At 37.6% G+C, this 23,044-nt stretch overlaps 1 protein-coding gene across 1 annotated transcript; it reads left to right on the plus strand.

Annotated features, from left to right (window-relative positions):
• Positions 1-800: 800 nt before the first annotated feature.
• On the plus strand, positions 801-21,243 carry LOC105805333 (chromosome unknown open reading frame, human C6orf163). The gene is made up of 5 exons (XM_012638209.1): positions 801-1,195; positions 8,532-8,626; positions 10,116-10,223; positions 14,856-15,058; positions 20,742-21,243. Exons 1-5 carry the CDS (start codon positions 1,048-1,050, stop codon positions 21,175-21,177), a joined length of 990 nt encoding a protein of 329 aa, XP_012493663.1. The 5' UTR covers positions 801-1,047; the 3' UTR covers positions 21,178-21,243.
• The last annotated feature ends 1,801 nt before the right edge of the window (positions 21,244-23,044 follow it).

Raw genomic sequence — 23,044 nt, forward strand, 5'->3', positions numbered from 1 at the left:
GCACGATTCATTATAAAATCAGTCCTGCTAGGTAGATGCTGTATATGACATTGTTAAGCAATTTTAAAAAATTCAGTCACTTGATGTATTCAGTTGCGTAGATATTTGTGATAGGCAGAATTTTTATAGCTGTTCTAAAATTATAGGAACGGATTAGTTAACTATGTGATTTTAAAAAGAAGAGAATAAATTTGTGTTGTATTTAAACCATGAAGTTTGTGTTAATTTGTTACAGTGGTGCTATGGTTTGAGTATTTGTCTCCTCCAAAATTCATGTTGAAAGTTAATCGCCAGTGGCGGTATTGAGAGGTGGAGCCTTCAAGAGATGATTAGATCATGCCCTCATGAATGGATTGAACCATATGGAATTAATGGGTTAATGGATTAACGTGGTGGCTCTATAAGAAGAGGAAGAGCCACCTGACCTAGCACATTAGCATGCTCAGTCCCTGGTGGTGTGGTAACCCTGTGCCACGCTGGGACTCAGCAGAGAGCCCCCACCAGCAAGAAGGCACTCACCAGGTGTGGCCCCTCAACCTTGGACTTCAGTCTTCATAACTGTAAGAAATAAATACCTTTTCTTTAAAGATTACCCAGTTTCGGGTATTCTGTTATTAGCAACAGAAAACAGTAAGCAGCAATAGGAAACCAATACAGAAAGTATCAGGAAAATGAATGGTTGCATCATGCTTCCTTTTGTCATTATTTCAAGTTGCTTTTATGAGCAAAGCTTGTCTTACTTAGCAACAGTTGCTAAGTAAGTTAACAACTGCATGCTAGAGTCTGGGAGGAAGCAACTGCTAAAATCTTCCCCAATCCAATGCCCATACCTTATATGGCAGGGGTTTTTAATACCATTCTTTAATGTTAGGCCCATAACCACTACCTAATCATGGTGCATCATTTAATCCTTACCAGTCTTTAGCATTGTCCTAAAACCCTGAACCTCTTCCTGCTTTCTTAAACTTCCATCTTTTCTTAAAACTACTTTTTCTCATCCTAAGATTATTTTAACTGTAAATAATAGAAGATATCTGAAATTTAACTATGATAAGAAATTCAAATTACACAAACTTTGTTTGCTGTGCTGTTTGTAACAAAATAATTCCACCAGCCCCTTTGGGAAAAACCTTCAAACGGATCCATGAATACAAGCCATTTAAGACACGCTTTTACACTCACAAAGATATACTGGGTAAGTGACTTTATTGTTTTCCTCTGTTCTGACACTTCATAGCATTATTTGTGATTCTTCCTGTTACATATACTTTTATCAGCTTTTCTCTGTTTACAGTTGCTTGTCCCTACAAGGATACCTATTTGGCATGGAAAGAATATGGGTTGAAATCCAGCCTTTCCACTTACCAATTGTGTGCGTTGAACAGGGTATTTGGCCTCTCAGTCTGTTTCCTTATATGTAAACAAAAATATTGATACCTATCTTGCAGGTTGTTATGAGGCTTTAACAAAATAATTTTTACCTATTATCAAGCCTAGCACATAATAGTAAATGTGAGTTCTTTTTTGCTGTTGCCCATACTTGGGCATCTTCAATACATGTAGGAGAGGAAATATCTCTAAATAGTATCCTGATAAATTGGTGAAAGAAACTATAACCTTAGTAGCTGGTAACTTAAGAGTAGATACATACAGATAACATGAGAATATTTATCATATGGATATATGTATATATAATACATAAGAATGAAATTATAACTACAGATTTCCTTCTCTTTTATCCCCGTAAGAGTTTTCAATATGACTTTGAGCCTTACTAGTATTTTCCTAAAGACTCTCAAAATACTTCTCTGATCCTCTCTTCCTTTAACATAGTAAATTAAGAGTGATTTGATTTCACTCCTGATCTTTGAAAATATAAGAAACTAGAGAATGGAGGGTGTTTGAAAAAAAAAATCCATAATTTAGGAGAAATTCAAATTGAAATCATTATCTAAAAATATCAATCCCAAACTGATTTCAACTTTTAGTTAATGCTTAGTATGAATTATTCTTTATAATCTCTAAACTGACTTGACTTTTACACCCAGGACAATGTATCTCCATTCTTAGATATGCGTTAATGATTGATTCCTTATGCCTTATAGAATATCTGAATGCAAACATTAGTGAATAAATTAAATCTATCTAGTTAGAAATTAATCTTTGATAGTCAATGAAGTTTGTCATTGAACTGTTTTAAGTTAAAAAGGAGTCAAAATTCTCTGTTCTTTATAAGTAAGTTCAAAAGCATGTTGAAATGTCTATAGAAGAGCTAATGAATATTTCATGGGACAATATTTCTCAATCCTAGCAATGCATGATAGAACTTTGACAATTTTGTTTTTAATACAGATATCTAAACACAGACCCACTGGATTTAATACTAATCCAACACATACCCACTAAATTAGAACCTCTAGGGTGAGGACTCAGCACGTTTATTTTTTCTTTTCACTTTTAAATAACTTTTTATTTTGAAGTAGTTTAAGACTCAGTGCAAAAATGGATCAGAGAGTTTCTACCTACTGTACCCTTCATGTGTCTTCTTCCATTGATATTTTATACATAATCCCAGTACTTTGTCAAAACCAGGAAATTGGCATTGGAATGATGCTATTAACTCAGGTACAGACCATACATATGTTTTTTCCCTTGGTATATAGTTTTATGAAATTTATCACATGTGTATATTTATGTAACCATCACCACAATCAGGACATAGAATTGTTTCATCACCACAAAGAAACTCCCTTGTGTTACACCTTAACAGCCACACTCTTCCCCCCTAACTGGAACCCTTGGCAACCACTAATCTGTTCATCACTATAATTTTATCACTGTAAGAATGCTATCTAAACAGAATCATACATTATCTAATCCTTTGAGACTGACTTTTTTCACTCAGCATAATGCCCCTGAGATTCTCCAAGTTGTTTGTATTAATAGTTTGTTCCTTTTTCAGCATGTGCATTTTTAAAAAGCTCTGCAGGGATCCTGTTACACAATCAGGGTTGAGAACAACCAATATAAAGTAAAGGGATTTAAGCATAAAAGAGGGTAATGGTAGCCGTCACTTGTATCCCATTTTTATGTAGTTCAACACGTTGATGGTCCATGCTTAGTCACATTTCTTCCTAGAATATCTTTCATAATTATTTCTACAGAGTGTTGAACTTTTGCAGTGTATGTCCCTCTCTACCATAGTATTTGTTGCCCTCTGTTTTTAAGACTCACTGATGATGTACTAGCAAAAATTCTATGCCACCAAATGTATACTTTTAGTTGCTAATGACAAAAACAACTCAGAACAGACTATGCGTAAAGTGGAATTTCTTGACCCTTTTAATAGAAATCCAAGGGGGATCTGGCATCAAGGCTTTCCATCTGCCCATGCATAGCTCTTAGTGAGTTGGCTTAATTGTTTACTACTACAGTCAGACTTATTCTAGCAGTTAGGAAAGGAGGGATGTGGATACAATATCTCTAAGCATCTATTACCTCCAGCTTAGAAATCCCAGAGGAAAAAGAGCTACGTTCTCTTTATATCCTATATAAAATCCTTGGGGAAAGCCTGGTTGCACAGCTTGAGCGTGTGCCAGGTCCTGGGCCAATTATTGTAGCCCAGAGAAGGGGATTAAAAAGGGCTAGGAAGGTCGGGTGCTGCTATTGGCAATCCCACCAGAACAACCTGAAATGCAGGAGAGAAGAGATGTTGGGCGGACACATATACATGTCGACAAATGCCTTGTCTGTGCTTATTGCCAAGCCAGACACCATCAGAGATACACTGCAGCACAAGATGTGCTTTGTAATTTTAGGAAGTTGATCATCAAGACCTAATCACATGAAAAGTTAATAATTCAACAAATCTTAAGATGTGAAAAATGAATGGAATGGAGAATAAGGACTATAAGAGTTTGAACTGGAGAGAAAGATTACTGTTTGTGATTGCAGTATCCAAAAGGCTTGTCACTCCCACAAGTTTATGAGCTCTCACTGAACCCACTCTGGCAAGAAGATGGAAAAACCCTGTACCCAGCTAAAAGAGCTCAGATCTTGGCTCCAGGTCCAGCTCTGTCTCTAGCTATCTGATATTGTATAGTCCTCTAACCCCTCTCAACCTTAGAAACTTGTCCAGGACTAGGGAACCTCCGTAAGGCCACATGTGGACTTCTAGGTCCTTAAGTGCAGCCCTTTGACTGAAACCAAATTTTACAGGACAAATTTATTTTTTTATTAGTACATTTTTGTTTGTCTTTTATATTTTAATTTTATTTTTAAAATGAATGGATTTTAAATACCAAAGAATAAAATAAGTTTCAATGAAATAATCCTCCCAGATTGACCAGCACAGTTAGAGCATTAGTAAGCCATAAGGGCTAAATTGATGGCTGCTATGCTCATGGATTTAATTCTAACTCCCCTCACCTGACTGGCACCACTGCCACACAAGGCTGGTTGGCGAGAGTTTATGGGGGTTGAGTATGCCAGTCTCTTATCAGCTTTTGATAGAGTGCACTATATTTCTGTTTGAAGTGGAATTTGTGAATAGGTGCACAGCTCTACAGTATTTTTTAATTCTGTCTGCTTAATAGCCCATCATGTCAAAGAAGACTGAGAGAATGCGAAGGAAGAAAACAGAGTTTTTAATGAAAATTGAGATGCAATCTTATGTTATTTCTGCTAAACATAAGACGATTTGCTTGCTTTGTGATACTACAATATCAACATTAAAGAAAATCAATGCTCTACAGTATTATAACACTCATAAGGACCACAAATATTTTAAATTAGAGGAGGAGGCACGAAAGGTTGTATTGCAGAAATTAAAAGATGAAAAGCAAAAGCAAAGACAGTTCTTTCAAGCAACAATAAGACCTGGAAATAATGCCACTGAAGCAACTTATAAAGTAGCTTACATACTCAGGGAAAAAAGGGAAGCCATTCAGTGGTGTAGAAAATGTGAAAAAACTTGTAGGATGCTTAGACCCTGATAACATTTCAAAGTACAAACAACTGCATCTTTCAAGGAGAACCATAATTGATCGGCAGCATGAATTAGCCTTCAACTTAACAGAACAACTTCATGTGATAATTCAAAAGGAGAATATATATTATTCAATCATTTTAGATGAATCAACCGATAATACTGACTCAGCACAGGTTTTATACTTCATTTAGGTTATAACGGAAGATTTTCTTTGCTATAAAGAGTTACTTGCTTTGAGCACTGTTGCAAACAGAACATGGAGAATTGTTATCTTTAACAACTTTCAAGATGAATGTTGTGAAGTTGGACTGAACTTCGTAAATTTAGTGAATGTATGTACAGACAGTGCATGTTCCATGACAGGAAAACATGAAGGGTTTATTGCACAGGTAAAAAAAGTATTAACAGATCCAGATGCTCTCATTTCTTTTCATTGTCTCTTGCATCAGTAAAATCTCTGCAAAATTACTATTTTAAGTGTCAGTTTGCAACAAGTTGTAAGTATTGTTAACTGTATTTGTGCAAATGGAACACAGCATCCCCAGTTTCGTAACATGCTAAAGTTGAACAATGAGGTATTCAGTGTGGATTTGCCCTATCATTCTAAAGTGGCTATCACAGGGACAGGTATTAGCCAAAATTGTATCTCTGTGAGAACAGATAGTTAAATTTTATGAAGAACAGAATCAGCAATGTGAATTATTGAAAGACGATTTCTATAGGAATGCAGCATTTCTATGTGATATCATGTCAAATCAAAATGACTTGAATATTTCTTTGCAAAGTAAAGCAAAGTGTATATATGATATGTGGCAAAAAATCCCAGCAATTCAAAAAAAGCTATCTTTTTTCAAAACACTTCTTCAAAAGGAAATTTTAGATGAACATTTTCCCCAGTTAGCAAAAGTAAATGATGAGCAGGATGATATATGTCAATCATTTGAAGAATATGCAGCTGTTATAAACTTGTTAATTGGAGAATATAATGAAAGGTTCACTGACTTTGAGAATCATGATATCACACTCAAATTAGCATTTCATCCTCGCCTAGTTGTTATCACAAAGGCACCTAAAGAACTACAGATGGAATTGATTGAGCTCTCAGTAGATGACATTTTAAAGGCATTGTTTGGTGCAAAGAAAGATCCAATTGAAACATAGAAAAATGCAGTAGAATAGCCATGCCTTCAGCAACATGCCCAAAAAATGCTTTGTTTCTTTTCAGCCACTTATCGTTGTGAAGCTGTATTCTCCTACCTAACCCAAATCCAGATGCCCTTAAGATCACAAATGACTTTATATTCATCTAGAGGATCAACTGAAACTGTGGACCTCCATGCTGCAGCCAAATATTTAGATGCTTTCCAACAAAAAGCAGACACAACAAAGTCATTAAAAGGCTAATTAACTTTAAAATTGAAAATAGTTTTCATTTTTTGAAGTTATTAATTACATAGTTTAGATTTTTATAAATATACATTTTTAAGTATATCCAATTGAAGTTGCTTGGGTGAGGTTTCTTTGATTATAACTAAATTAATGTGGCCTTCCAACATGAAAAGGTTCCCCACCCCTGAACTTGTCTGTATAGGGAGAGTATTATGGGAATAGTATTTGTTTTTATTTATTTATTTATTTTAATTATGGATACATAATACTTGTATATCTTTATAGTGTACATGTGATGTTTTGATACAGGCATATAATGTGATTTCATCAAATCAGAGTAATTGGGGTATCCATCACCTCAGGCATTTATCATTTCTTTGTGTTAGGAACTTCCTATTCCACTCTTTTAGTTATTTTAAAGTATACACTAACTTATTATTATTGGTTATAGTCACTTTATTGTGCTATCAAATATCATTCTATCTAAATTTTTGCACCCATTAACCATCCCCGCTATATCTTCCACCCCCTGCTACCCTCCCCAGCTTCTGGTAACCATCATTCTACTCTCTGTCTCCATGAGATCAATTGTTTTTAATATTTATCTCCCACATATGAGTGAAACGTGAAATTTGTCTTTCTGTGCTTGGCTTCTTTCACTTAACATAATGTTATCTAGTTCCATCCATATTGTTGCAAATGGCAGGATTTCATTCTTTTTATGGCTACATAATATTTCATTGTGTATATGTACCATAATTTCTTTATCCATTCATCTTTTGATGGACACTTAGATTAATCCAAATCCTGGCTATTGGGAATAGTGCTGCAATAAACATGGGAGTGCAGATATCTTTTTGATATACTGATTCCCCTCCTTTCAATTTATACCTAGCAGTGGGATTGATGGATCATATGGTAGTTCTATTTTCAGTTTTCTGAGGAACCTCCATACTGTTCTCCATAGTGGTTGCACTAATTTACACTCCCACCAACAGTGTATGAGGGTTCCCCTTTCTCCACATCTTTGCCAGCATTTGATATTGCCCGTCTTTTTGATAAAAGCCATTTTAACTGGGGTGAAATGATATCTCATTGTGGTTTTAATTTGCATTTCTCTGTTGACTAATGGTGTTGAGCACTTTTTCATATACCTGTTCACCATTTGTATGTCTTCTTTTGAGAATTGCCTATTCATATCCTTTGCCCATTTTTAATTGGATTATTTAATTATTTCCCAGTGAGTTGTTGAAGCTCCTTTATATATTCTAGCTATTAGTCTCTTGTCAGATGAGTAGTTTGAAAATATTTTCTCCCATTCTGTGGGTTGTCCCTTCACTTTGTTGATCATTTCCTTTGCTGTGCAGAAGCTTTTTAGCATGATGAGATCCCATTTGTCCAATTTTGCTTTGTTTGCTTTTGCTTTGAGAGTATTAAGAAGTCCTTGCCCAAACCAATGTCCTGAAGCATTTCCCCAATGTTTTCTTTTATTAGTTTCATAGTTTCAGGTCTTAGATTTAAGTCTTTAATCTATTTTGATTCGTTTTTTTGTATATATTGGGAGATAAGGTCTACTTTCATTCTTCTGCATATGGATATCCAGTTGGGAATATTATTATCTGGAAATCAAATTAGATTATTGACAGAGAAATCATATACTACTACCTCTTAGCTCACTCTACAACTGAAGCAATTAAACCCATGAAGACCCACACACTAAAGAAAAGCATATAATATATTAGAAGCCATTCTGCTTCCATTCCCCTGATGAAAGTAACACCAGCACCCAGATAACAGGGAAAGAGAGCTGTATAATGTCCCAATATCTCTTGAATATTCACTCATCATTCTTCTTTGGGTGTACAAAATATGCCCATCTCTGCAGGGCATTTATTCCACTTACCTTCCCCAGTTGCCTACTGTGTGGAGTGGGCTTGATGACCAACTCCATCCAGGCCTGACAGTGCTGAGCTCCCTTCTCATCAGTTAGGAAAAAACTCACCCCTTCAATAGGTATCTTTAAAGAAAGGATTGGCAGCTCCTAAAAGGACATATCTCCTGGGTAGCCCTCATAAATAATTAGATAGTGGTGGGGGGAAAAGCCAGGAAAGAGTCTGTGGAGATTTGTGATCATTTCTCTTCAAATATACAGATATTGGGGCGAATATTCTGAAAAAAGAAGAGCAATTTCAAGAGGCTGTACTCAAAGAACGTATTGCAAAAGCAGAAGCTAACGTATGGGCTCAGGTAAAAGAAGTTATAAATCAACCTAAAATACAACTTTGCAGTTCTTTCACATTTTGGATTTGTCTGAAACAATATAGTGTAAGAGACTACAGAGTCAGACAGAACTGACTTTGAATCCTGATTAGTTGTGGGACCTTGGGTGAGTTCTTTAACCTCTGTAGTCTTGGCTTCTTAGTCTGTAAAAGAGGAATAATAATAGCCATTCTATAGGAGTGTGGAGAGCGTTCAACGGAATAATGTGCCTGGCTCACAGCAGGTGCTTTGTAAGAAGCAGTGTCATCAGGAGTTTCCTTCCTTTAAATTGCCTCTCTGTATGGATGACTCCTGCTCCCTTTATTTTCATTTGACTAAAATCAACACTAAAAAAAAAAAAAAAAGGAAAGAAAAAAAGAACTAAGAAGACATCCTTGCTGATAATTGTTTATTATGGCCCAAACCTTAACATATAGACCATCCATTTGTGCAGTATGTAATGACCCTGGACTAAGGGCTCATTTTTTTAAATGCTTTATCATGGCCTACTCCCCTTTTTGTCTCCTCTCTCCAAAATCCTTGATACCTTGTCCATATCACTGCTGAGTGCCATGGGCCTATTTGAATATCAGGGCTTGCAGTAGGATCCAAGATGAAAGCAAAGCCTCAATCCCACAGCCCCCACTTCTTCCAATCATAGGTAGAATGTCATAAATGTCTTCCTATAAAGAGAATTAAAGCTCCTTGAAGGCAGGACAAGCCAGAGTGCTTAGAACGATATCACTTCTAAGTTTCTCTATAAAACAGACATTTTAGCAAATAATATTGGAATTGTCCAGTATTAGTGCCAGCAAAGGCTTGGAATGAAAATATTTTGAACATTTAAATACTCCAGTGCAAAGGGTAATATATCTCAAAATCTTAGAGGTCTTCTATTTTTATAATATCAGTAATAAAATTCAAACTGATTGTGAACCATCAATTATACATCCTAATACAAGGCAATGCTTTTGTGAATAGTCTACAATTTGAATGTAAATTTATCTTGTGTTCTGTGTATTCTCTTCAAATAAAGTAATAAAACTTTCTGAAGACCTGATGCAGAGGATCTGAGATGTCCTCAGCCTCTTTACTCAGCTCTTTCTAGCTTTGTGGATCTTTTCACTTCTCTGTGTTTTCCAGATTTTCTACGATGCACATATGTTACTTTGATAGTCAACCAAGTGAGAAATAAAATGCCAAAGAGAAAAGACAACCCGGCAGCCTATGCACAGTGAAGCTGCCCTGTCATTAGCGATGTTAGCTAAGGGTGGAGATGTGTTGGGCATCTCTGGCTAAGGCAGCCAGTTTGCTATGGGAGGTTTGAGACGGGAATGGAGCAAGAAATTTGGGACGCCATGGTGATTGCTAATTCTCAGTAAACTTGAAAACCTGATTTACTGACACCCCAAATAAGACAAGTTGCCCTATGCTCATCTTGATATATTAATAGATAAATGGACTCTTTCTTTCAAAGGCTTATGAACTCCAGAAACAAGCAGTGGAGACAGCACTTGAAGAAGCAAATGACAGACACAATATTGACATTCAGATTTTGAAAGAGATACATCAAAGAGATTTGCAGGTTTTTATAGTGGCTTATTTGCTGTCTTTTAAAAAGTACTTAAGTTAGTTTAAAAAAATAAAGTACATAGGTTGGCAAGGGAATGAGAAAAAAGATAATAATATAAAAATCTAGGTCGGTGTTTCATGGAGTTAGTTAGGAGACCCTGGAGGTTCATAGAAGAAATGCTGAGCTCTCTGCAGCAGTGCTGAGTGGGCGAAAGAAAACTCCATGGCTTACTTCCCAAGAAAAGCTTTGCCTGACCAACCCTGCCCTGCCGCCCACATGCTGTCCATGACACCTTGATCTCTTTCAGAGCAGTCATCACTGTTGTCATTAAATAATTGATTGTGTGATTAGTTTTTTAATGTCTGACTCCCCCACATGACTGCAGTCTTTACTGGGGCATGTCTGATGAAAACTTAACAAATTTCCCACCAAGAATCTTTGGGATCTAATTTCTTCAAACAAGTTACATTAAGGTCATTTTTAGAGTAGATGGATCTGACTGGTTCTCAATTTGACACCCTCTAAGAAAAATGAATTCATTTTAGTGAATGAAAAAATCAAATCATCTTAGTTCCCCAGGCTAGCCCTAGTGCCCAGCATAGTGCCTTGACTTAATAGGCACTCAAAATAGTTGTCAAATGAATGAAGCAGGCTGTTCTCTCGGCTCTCTGGTTCTATTCTTTTTCCTAAATTTGCATTTACTGCTCTTCCAAGAGGGAAACCTGAAGCTTGGTAGGGAGCTCTAGGACCCTGTATAATGCTGCAGCCAGAGGCCATTCAATCAGGCTCCTACTGTGCTGGTTGATACACTTCTGGTATTAGGTTGTGAAGATGTAAGGAAGATGCGATGCCTGTATCAAGGAGTTCACATCGTGGTCTTCCTTTAAGTAATTCGATTGTACCCCATGTAGCCTTCAAGTGGATGCACTTAGTGCTTCAGTAGAAGGAAGTCCTAAGAAAATTTAAAGGGAAAAAGTTAGAGGCAGACTGACCTTTCTGAAAAATTTGTTTAGGGGTGGGGAATTTACATTTATACCACCATCTCTGGGGTGTTTTTATATATGAAGGAGAAATTTGTCTCAGAGTGGTGTGTAGGGTTGTTATTTCAAGCTGTTATGTATGTAGGATACCCAGACATAGACATCAGTACCCCTTCTGAGGGGGTGTGTATGAACCACCTGCGTCAGAACCTACTCCTCTGGGAGCTTAACATGCAAATTCCTGGGTCTCACCCTGACCTACAGACTCTGTCAGCAGCCCAAGTGATTCTCACACATGCTGAAGTTTGAGATTACCAATATATGGCAGAAAAACAAGTTCTTCTAGAAGCAAATATCATTAAATTCTGATATGTAGAGACCACCAGGTATGGTTCTTACATGATATTAGGAGTTTGGTATGTCTCAAGTGCATGCTGTTAAATAAAATTTGAGGATCTTATCCAATGAACAAATAGTATTTTGAAAAGTCATTTATATTATTCAAAGACAATAATAAAAGTAAATGAGAAAGTAGAAGCTATGGGAAATAAGAAATAAAAAATTAGGGTAGGAAGTATAATTAAGTCATGGGCAAATTTAAAACTTAAAAATGTAGGTATGCCAAGAAGTCTTGTGCAATTATCACTTATTGGGCCTTGAGTTTTCTGGCAGCCAATGCAAAGAGAGAAATACCTTGAATCACCACGTTCATAATGTGAAAACAAATCAGGCACTTAAGAGAGGCTCAGATATTCCTACTTGTGAAACCTGAAACTTCTCCTGAGGGAGACATTTGATGTAAAAAATGCCTGTCAAACACATCTGTATAGTTAACATGATGGAGTTCATGAAGCTATTTCTTATAATACTTCAAAATGTGGGCTTACTCAAGACGCATCTCAGTATAAGCAATTTAATTGGGAGACCTTACGTTGAATAAAAACGCTGCCATATAGTAGGTTATTGAATTATTTTTGGACTTTTAAACGTATATTCCACATGCTATGTGAGGTAGTAAAATGATTTGGGTTTTTTTATTAAATGATTTATTATTAAATCATTATATAAAAGAGGGACACAGTTTAATTCTCTGAATCCTAGTTCAGAACCCAGCCCAAATAAAGGGCTGAGATGTCACTTTTAAATTCTACCATTCAAATAGAAATATATTATGAGGCCAGGCACTGTGGCTCACTCCTGTAATCCTAGCACTCTGAGAGGCTGAGGTGGGTGGATTGTTTGAGCTCAGGAGTTCGAGACCAGCCTGAGCAAGAGCGAGACCCCATCTCTACTAAAAATAGAAAGAAATTAGCTGGAACTGAAACTATATAGAAAAAATTAGCTGGGCATGGTGGCACATGCCTGTAGTCCCAGCTACTCGGCAGACTGAGGCAGTAGGATCACTTGAGCCCAGGAGTTTGAGGTTGCTGTGATTAGATCTTTGAAATAAACAGCAAGATTTTGCCTCAAAAAAAAAAAAAAAAAAAGAAATATATTACAATAATACTTCACCTATCTTAAGTTCAACCACCCAGGCAGGCTCAATTATGAGGATATACTTGAAAACCCATAACATAAGTTAAAATATCCCTTTAGGAGTTAAATAAAGGCTTCTGACTACAAGAGAATAACTGAGGCTTATTACCCATAGCAGAACCTCTCAAATGCCATTACACTTCTTGACAACCTAAACCCAACAGACTTGGTCACTTGATTTTTCAAATCTGAAATAGATTAAATGCTGGATACTAGAAGTGACAAAAAGGGGCTCACTGGCAGAAGTTAGAGGAGAGTCCTCAGACCAATGGCATGTAATTTTGTAATTTTCACTATAAAGAACAAATATTAGTCTCAAAAAGCAAAGCAGTCTGGGGTCATTTTTGACAGAGGCAGATTGCCATGAACAATTATTAAGTGTCATATGAAGTTTTTAGCCTGGTACAATCATTCACCTTTGTCTTTGAGCCCGGGCCTTGTTAGAGTGTTTCATAATACTCTTTTATGAGGTAAGGTAATGTTAAAGACATTTAGAAACTTCCTTTCAAAGTATTTTATTATCAAAAAAATTTAGCAGTTTAAGAGACAAAGTCTTTTGCAGTGTAGAAAATCCAGCTAGCATTTCTAAATGACCAATGCTTTCCTAAAAAGATCCTCAAAATACATGAACTGAAGCCACTCTGGAGAGATTCTTAACATTGATTTCTGTTGTCTATTTCATTTTAAAAATTTTCTACCCTTGGAGTAGCCAAAGTGAGAAGTTGAAAATTTTTTTTCTCTTGAAAAAGCTGAAGTCTGTCTGACAAATATTTTATTTGTTGAACTAATTTTCTAAGAAGCTAAAGTGACTTCAGTTTCCCTTGAAATTTGGGCTTCTCTTGACTCTCAGCTCCAGCTGAGCAGGCTTGCTGGGTGCTCTGTCCATGGTGCTGGCTCCCTCAGGGCCCCACAGAAAAGGTGCTAGAGGGGGTTGGGCAACCTTCAGCCGGGAGGACTATTATTGGTTTTATTCCTTTCCAAGCTGGGTAAGATTTCATTTAAAGAAGGGATTCTGCAGCTATTAAAAAAAAAAGAAAGAAAGAAAACCCACTGTACTATGTTATAAGACTGTACAATTGATGACTCTCTTGAAAGACTCTAGATATCCAGCAATGAAGCCAGAAAGTGGCAGTTAAAAATCCCGGTTTATGTCCCTAGTTCTTCTACTCTCTGTGAAATAACTTAATTTCTTTATGCTCTCTTGAGGTCTTCTCTAAAATAGAGATAAACATTTACCTTTAAATGAAAGCTTTGAAACACCCAGACGGAATCAGTCCTCCTCTTGCATATATTTCTATCACAATACTCATTGCCTGAGTAGGTTATCGGCCTCCTCCACCAGGCAGTGAATCCCCTGAACATAAGGATCTCTGCCTTCTCATGTTTGTAGCATTTGGGCTCTGCAGAGTTCTGGACACTCTGTGGAGTTCCTAGGCATTTCCAAAATGGTCACAGGGTTTTCCTTTAGGAAGATGTGCCAGTCTGTTCTTCCCCAAGTCTTGGTTTGACTAGTGTTTCCTCTCTTTATTTGGTTGAAGGCCATCCACAGGTCCTCCTTCCTGGAGTGATGGAGCACTTGTTCCTGTCCCCTCCATGAACAAGAAAGGGGCCCCCAATACTAGTGAGCTGGAATGCTCCAACAGCAGTGGGGACTGGCAGGCAGGTTCCTGTGACTGCAATAATGTGCAATTGTTTTCAACCTGAGCCTCAGATTCCCCCTACCTAGGAGACACTCAGGAGGTATAATAATTATTTCTGCCATTTTCCAGGACTGACTTACTAAAGTAGAATCACAACACGTATTTCTAATTATATATAATGAAAATATGACACTAGAATATTTGGACGGTTGTGAAAAAAAGACCTTTAACCCTACCTCTCTAACTCAGCTATTTTACTTTTTGCATATTTGCTTTCAATATTATCTATATATATTTATGCTACATAGTTTGTACATTTTCAGTTTTACTTAATATAAATGAAAGTTTTCTATATCATACATGCTCACCTTTTAAATCATCGGTGTTAACAGGTGCCTTGCCATCAGATAGATAAAACTACGATTTATAGTATGCATTTTTAAACATCAAATCTCTAATAGCTAAATCTAGTTTTTCCGTTGCTTAAGGAAATGGCAGATAAAACTAAGAGAGAAATATATCAAAACATGGATGACGAAATGAAGCGGGAACACTTGGCTGCAGAACAACGCATGGTCCATAGAATCCAAAGAATTATGATGGAGTGCCACAGAGAGAAGGTGGAGGCTGTGAAGAACGCCAGGGCTGAGGAAAGAAAGATTGCCCAGGAAGTACTCCAGGCCCAGAAAAGGTATTACAGAGAACATATTTGCAAATTAGTATCTTACTCCATCAAAATCAACTTGGAGAAAGGGATAAGGTTAAGGTACATAGGTGGATTCTGCCCAGTGTTTGTGTTTTTACATTTTTATTATGGAATTTACCAAACATAGAGAATAAATATATAATATATTGGAAGGGGGGGTTTAAAGAAAAATAGTAACATAAATACTTAAGGACTTACCACCCAGCTTAAGGGATTGAGTATTGCCAACACTTCTGAAGCGCTCATGTGTTCTTCCTCAATCATATCTCCTCTCTCTCCCCTCTCAAGAGAGAATTACTCTTCTAAAGATTGTGTTTTTCATTCTGTATCACCTGTTTTAAGAGGGTAAGGAGAGAAACATTTTCCCATAAACACATAAAATCAATCTGTACGTTCTCTAACCTAGATCATACACTACTGTGGATGTGTTACTTATTAGTCTTTTTTCTTATTACACAAGTAATATATGTTGCAAAAGAAATTGACTTCATGGGAATATATGGAGCAAAAATTGCAAGTCCTGAATCATTTCTCTCCCCACCCTCGCCTCTCAGAGTCTGTATCTTTCTATACCTTTTTGATATATTTACATCCATATATGTGTGCATAACCACAAATCATTTTTTACATAAATCAGATCATACATATGTCTGTTTTAGAAATACCAAGGTAACCATTTCCGTGTATGTAATGAACATTAGATGAAAGGACAGCAGTCAGGGATTGTCAAGTGCAAGAGAAAAACCACGATTTCCAGATGTTAAGTGACCTGCCTAACATCACTGTGCTGTAGCAGAACTGAGACTGAGACCTCCCTGTTTGGACGCCTAGTCTGTGGCTGTTTCCTTTTGCTTTGCTGCTTCGGTTAACAATGAATCAGTCCATCGTGTATAATCAATAAGTAAAATGTTTCTCATTGGAACTGTTTAGAACTGAACTGGGCCAAAGGTAAGATCCTGGAGGAGGTACAGGTAAGTGAGAATGAGGGCTGCCTCTGTGGCAGTTTCAACGTCACCTCTCTCCTGCACAGACTGCAGATCATCGCGGAGGTAGGAGAGGAAGGTGAGAGAGGATTTCAGGAGGAGGTTAGAGTGTGGCCCAATGGAGTGGAAAGTGGACCCTCTTCTCCCTTCTACTGCCCAGCATCTGCAGGAGTTTGCCCTTCCTGTTGTCAGAACCTCGGGGTCTCCTCCTCTCACACACCTGTGGTCTCCTGCTCCCTTCCTCGCTTTCCTTTGCCAGGTTTGAATGGAAGGTTTTCAATGTCCACCTTTTATTGAATCGGTAAACTAAGATTAGAGAACTGCCATGTCTATTATTTGAATATATCCAACAAGAATGTCTATTTTGTTTATTGATGCTTCCCAAGTGCCTGAAAGAGAGTCTGGCACATGGTGGGCATTCTTTAAATATTTATTGAACAAATGTAACTCTAATGAAAAATGGATTAATAGCTTATTATGGGCTAACTGGGCAAACAATCTGTTATGTTCAACGTTGCTCCAAATACTTTATATACAAATGAATTTTGGGAACATATTTCTTCATAATTTATAAATTGCCTATGGGGGAAATGAAGCACTGTTTCTTACTGTCTTAAGATCCAGGCTTTTTATTGATGGATGTAGAAAGGAGATTGAAAGGATACTGTTAGCAACAGACATAAGGAAAATGAAAAGTTCACTTAATAAGGGAAGAAATAGCTACCGATATTTTTCTTTAGATCTATGAGCAATATGTCTTGTGCCATTTCAACAGCCTCCCCAAAATAATGAGAAGGCAAGCTAATAGAGGTCCTAAAGGGAGCAAAAATCAAAGCAATTGCTAGTATGGATTTTCCATGCTTTGTTTGTTTCCCGTCATCCCAGTAAGATTGAGTTACTAGATATTAGATTATATTTTTATTTAGTAATTTGTTTTTATTCTCCAAGAACCCATTTTATAAAATATCAGACTGAATCCTGTAGATGTGGACAAACACTACAACTATTTTGAAAATAGTTGCATTTCTGCCACCACCTTAAATATGGTGTGCATTTCAAAATTCCAAGTCCATAGCCTCATAAAGATAGAGATGGCAGATGGGCCTTATTGCTTGCAGAAAGAAGCATAGACATTCACTTCATGTCAGAGTGGGCATTGGAGGGAATGGAGTTGAACCTGCCATCCCTTCTGCTGGGTGAGCCGCCTCCTTCTGTGACAGGAACGTTACTGCTGGTTGAGGTGGTTGGTTCAAACGCTGAGCACCTCCACCTGTCATGTTCTTCCTAATGTGGATCCAAAATATGCTGGTCTCATTTTCACTTCTACCCTCAGCTTCTGGCTCTTCCTCTTCCTCTATGCACAGTGATCCTTCAGATATTCGAGGTGGAATGTCCACGCTTTAGTTTGAAAACAAAAAGGAAAAACCAAAAGTACTAACATACCCAATTCCTTCAGTCCTTCCTCATACAATAAGCTTTCTAGGCCCTCTTTTGGGGGAAAAAAATGTACATAGACTAATTTGTATAGATCAAAAAATGCTTTAAATATACCACAACGATAGACGATTTTCCTATAGTGAAAATTCTGCTTATGATAAGAATATTTTTTAAGCATGAATTCTTTTAAGATAAACAGGCACTCCAGGCCACATTCACCATGCACCGCACCTTCCACAACTTCATGGAAATCAACAGAATAAAATTCAGAGACATCCTGACCTTAAACCAAAAGGAGTGGATCCCAAAGGATCAGAGACTCTGAGGCTCTGAGACAAGCTGGGAAAAGTTAGAAGGGACATTCAAAAAAATACCAGATTCTTTTAGCGAGAACAAATTTTTGATATCAGGGGACTGTCAGCAAGGGCAGGAGCTGGAGTCGTCCAAGATACATGTTATTGGATGAGTTTTATCCGAGGTCAGCTCTGATGGAGCTGTCCAGTTGGCCCTTAGGTGAAACCTTCTGTGCATGGGCAAGGAGAAAGCCAGGCTGATCTGGCAGGAAGCTCATGCCTGCTGGGACAGAGCTGTGGCTCTTTGGGGCCCCAGGGAGCACCCTTGGGGATGTGAGCCATGGTCATCACCTCATCAACAGCCTGAAGACTTTATAAAACATCAGACTGGACCCTAAGAATGTGTGTGGATGCCCATTCCGCACACGATCCACACCATCATTTCCATGAGTAGCACTTACACTCTGCTGTGACCCAGGTTGGAAACCAGCAAGTTGGTTTTTTTTTTTTTTTTTTTTTTGAGACAGAGTCTCACTGTGTTGCCTGGGCTAGAGTGCCGTGGCATCGTCCTAGCTCATAGCAACCTCAAACTCCTGGGCTCAAGCGATCCTCCTGCCTCAGCCTCCCGAATAGCTGGGACTACAGGCATGTGCCACCATGCCTGGCTAATTTTTTCTATATATTTTTAGTTGTCCGATTAATTTCTTTCTAATTTTAGTAGAGATGGGGTCTCGCTCTTGCTCAGGCTGGTTTCGAACTCCTGAGCTCAAACAATCTGCCCGCCTCGGCCTCCCAGAGAGCTAGGATTACAGGCGTGAGCCACCGCGCCCGGCCAGCAAGTTGGTTTTGATTCCTCTTTTTTCGGCATCCATTATATCCGAGCAGTCACAGATTCTGGCAGTTATGACTTTACAATATCTCTTGCAAAGAGGATTTATCCCTTTCTCTGCTTCTACCCCCTCTCTTTCATCATTAGTTCAGACCCTAATCATTGCACCTCCAGAATATTACAAAATGATACTAATTGGTCTCTCTAGCTCACCCGACTAAGATTCAGTTCATGCACTGTTACCCGAATAGCAATTCTGAAAAGTTATTTTCATCATGTTACCCTCCCGACAAAAAGTTTATAGTGCCCTCTCACGAGATTGAAGCAGGTAATGGTTAAGGGCAGGAACTCTCTGACTTGCTAATTGTGTGACATTGAACAATAACTTAATCTCTCTAAGCCTCGATTTCTCACCTGTTACATGGGAATAATCATAGGTCATAAATAAAATTAGTGCAGCTTCAGTAGGTTATCATAAAAATTGAATGGGATACCGTGCATGTAAAATGCTTAGCACAGTCCCTGGGACATAGTAAGTACTCAATAAACATTAACTCTTATTATTAATAGTGGAAATAATCTAGTTGGTGGGAAAAGGAAGAAATAGCACAGTAGCTAGAGAGGATAAGGACAAAAGAGGTTTAAGATTGGGGAAGTCCGTCAGGTTTGAAAGTCAAATTGAAGGAATCAGAAAAGATGAGAGAACTGCATCTTGGAGGATGGAATTTAGAAGATAGGGCAAGTGGTAAATCTTGGAAAAGCTGGATTAAACAGGCAGAAGGGAAGAATTTTTATTAACAAGCATAAATATTTGAATACAACATTTGCAGATTTTTTTTATTCTCAAATCTTTAGAGGCTCTGTTCAAACTAGGTTAACTACGAAATCCACTGGAAGTCTGTCGTTTGCCCTGGACTTAGACTACCTGGGTTGCAGTGCTGATTTTGCCACTTTTACTAATTAAGCAAACTTGGACAGTTACTTAACCTCTCTGAGCCTTAGTGTCTTCTTCATTAAAAGGACATAGTAGTAGAACTGCCTCATAGAATTGTTTTTGAGGAGTCAATAAGTTAATATGTGCACAGAATGCTCATCATCCGGGTTGGACATGGTAAGAGGTCGATATGGTTGGCTGCTATAAATTCTATGTACTTACATACATTATAGCCAGAGGTCTATGAATCAGTCTGCAGTGGTTCTCTAAGTGTGGTCCAAGACCCTTCAGGGTCCCTAAGACTCATTAAGGAGGGAGTCCATGAGATCAAAGCTATTTTCTTAATAATACTGAGATGGTATTTGTCTTTTTCACTCTTACTCTCCTATGAGTGTATAAGGGTGTTTTTCAGAGGTTTTGTGATGTGTGATATCACAACAGATTGAAACAATATGAAAATCCAACTTCTTTACTGTTAAGCCAGACATTAAAGACTTTTGCACAAAAATTTAAAATTATACCATTCTTCTCATCAAATATTTTATTGTTTTTGAAAATATATTTTTCATAATAGATATTTATGTTAATGTTAATAGATTTATCTTACATAAATTAATAAATATTTTTTAAATGTCTTTTAGTTTCTAAAGCTGTTAATGTCAATAGATATAGCTCATATAAATAAAAGTTGTTTGGTTTCCTCAATAATTTTGAGAGTGTACAAGGGCCCTGAAACCAAAAAGTTTAAGGTGGTTATAGAGTACTGCTCACATAAAATCAAGATTAAAGCTAACTCTAACCTGTGAGTGTAAAGTTTTCTCCCCTCTGGCTAAAGGTTAGCAGCTAGATGGATGGAAAGAAATAATTTTTCTACAGAGCTTGGAACTCGGACCATATTTCTTCATTTTTAAACACAACATGGACTCGGGTCCCTAAAGTTGCCATTAGACATTACACTACTGGCCTCATCATAGCCCACAGCAGGGAAATAGATCGGCAACTCTACTCTGAAAAATGTTTTTGATTGATAACAGCTAATGCAATCTCAAAGTTCCTCTGTAGCAGCCTGTCTCAGGCTGGTGGCTCATCTCAGTAAAGTAATGATTTCTCATACATATGTGGTTAAAGACAAAATCGTTTTGTTTTTAGTGGCTAATCCATCTAATTTATAAATTCATATTATCTTTTGTAGCAAGGCGATGGAGGTACTTTTGAACACCGGAATGATGGTTACTAAGGATCAGAAGGCAAATGTGGACCAACTACCAAAGGCGAAAGAACATGAAATGAACGTCTACTATGGCATGGCTCAAAGGCAGAGGCAAGAAGAGGTCCAGGAAGTACTTCAAGAAGCAGAGAAAACCCATCAGGCCACTCTTGACAATATGATGGATAAACTGGTTAACACCCAGGGGGAGCTGCTGTCCATAGCAAAACAACTGGGAATCATGACAAATTGGAAAGATTTCCTGGAGGAGGAATTACAGGAAACCAGGGCAGCATTTCAAAAATACATCAATTATACTTTTCCTAAGCTTTCACCAGGACATGCCGATTTTATTCTGCCAGAAAGAAAGAAAACACCTTCCAATCTTGTTATTAAGGAGAATGAAACAACTTTTGACTAGAAATCTTCAACTGAAATTTCACTGCAAAAGACATCATTCCCAAGACTAAATAAATTTACTCAAAAAACATTTATTGATCCCAGTCTTGTACAGGGTACTATTGGGCTGTAAGAATTTTAATGGAAAACCAAAATCTTAAAAAGCACATTCCAGGTTACAGTGAGCAACAAGTCCAATCAAGAAAACAGAGGGAGCAAACTGATTAGGAGGGGAAAAGTTTTCTTGGAAGAAGTCTAAACACATGTCTGTATCAGTCTTTATTCATCCTGCATCAGACATGTAACTGTTTTAATATTTATTGCTGTTGAAAACAAGTAAACGGACTTGTTCTTAGATTTTTCCCATTGTGGAGAGGTGTGCTAACTTTCAGTAGAGAGATTATTATTTGGTAAACTGCAGTAGCGTTGTAGAAGAAAAGCAATTTCTGTCAAATTCATTAGGATAAAATTTAAATTCTGGGATTACTATATGAAATAATTCAGAAAATCTCAATTATATTTGCCAGTTGTGAAAGAAAGATATGTCTTCAGAGGTCAGACCCCCTGCCTCCAGGGATAGGGAGCCCTCTTGTGTTTATACCCAAACCCAGGAATGCCTTGAAACTCGTCTCCTTTGGACTGAAAGACAGAAAACCTTTAAGTACCATAATGCTCAGGACCAAGCCAGGTCAACATTTACTAAATTAAAATGGAAGAAAACTCAAGCCATAAAGACTTCTCCAAAATCTATCTACTGTAAAGTAACATCCTTGAGTTATTAGTCACCAGTCTATATTGGTTGCTTAAAAGTTAAAAACTTGGAAAGCAGTTTTCAGTAAATTAAAAAGTACTCTTCTCAAGCAAGCTTTAGGTAGATTTGTTTACATTGATCAGTCTGGGATTTCCTCGTGGTAAAAGCAGCAGTGAATTTACAATTGCATAGTGGATTATACGTTCCCTGGTGTTTAACTTCTGGATACTGCAAAACTACTGCAATTCATACCAACCCACTGTCAAAGGGCTGGAAGTAATGACTATAACTGTACTAAGGTATTTAGGTGAAAACTACCATGTACTAAGGTATTTAGCATGAGGCACTTTAAAACGTTAATATTTAATTCTCACAATGACTTTTGAAAGTAATCATTATTGCCTCCAATTTATGGAAAGGGAAACTGAGGCTCAGGGAAATTAAATGACTTTCCCAGTACACACAGGTATTATAGAAAGTAACAGAACCAGAATTCAAAATATTCCAAAGTACAGGCAGACAGATGCCCAAGAGAGACGTAGAGTTTTTTAGGATTGAACAGACAATAACAGCAGCCAAGGGCACACTGAGCACATTATGCACAGACGCCTTCATTTTCACAGCCATCTTTTAGGGTAGGAGCCAGTAACGTAGAAGTAACATTTAAAGGTGGAGAGACTGAGGTACAGACAGGTTAAGTCATGTTCTCAAGGTCGTGCAGCTGGTTAGAGGCAGAGCCCATTTCACACCTGGAGGGTGTGGCTCTGAGCCCGTACTCTTAGCCATTGTTTTGTTCTTAGCCATTGTTTTGTTCAGCCTGGAAGTAAAGGGCTGGGTACCTCATTTGTGGACTCTGCAGGTGTGTCTATGTGAGGTCTATGATGAGGGCTGGAAGAACATGGTCTGTCCTCTATATCACACATCATTTTTGTTTCATCTAGAGGTAAAAGGACATTATATCTATTGGTTGTTGGATCTGACTTACTGGAGTTATCCAGTAAGGGGATACCAGGTGGAACTGTCTTTTGAAGGGACCTGCTTTGTGCCTGCAGTTAAGTGTGTCTCTGTCATCAGTGACAAGGTGAGCAACATGAAAAGAGAACAGGCAGTTTATTTTTTGGTTTGGAAAAATGAACCT

Source organism: Propithecus coquereli, unplaced genomic scaffold (assembly GCF_000956105.1).
Source record: "Propithecus coquereli isolate 6110/MARCELLA unplaced genomic scaffold, Pcoq_1.0 Scaffold127, whole genome shotgun sequence".
NCBI classification, from domain to species: Eukaryota; Metazoa; Chordata; class Mammalia; order Primates; family Indriidae; genus Propithecus; species Propithecus coquereli.

Bases quoted from the DNA above. Each gene is read 5' to 3' on its own strand.
- LOC105805333 (XM_012638209.1), top strand. From the start codon at position 1,048: ATGATAAGAAATTCAAATTACACAAACTTTGTTTGCTGTGCTGTTTGT. The intron at 1,196-8,531 runs GTAAGTGACTTT...TCAAATATACAG, and splicing joins CACTCACAAAGATATACTGG to ATATTGGGGCGAATATTCTG. The intron at 8,627-10,115 runs GTAAAAGAAGTT...TTTCTTTCAAAG, and splicing joins AAGCTAACGTATGGGCTCAG to GCTTATGAACTCCAGAAACA.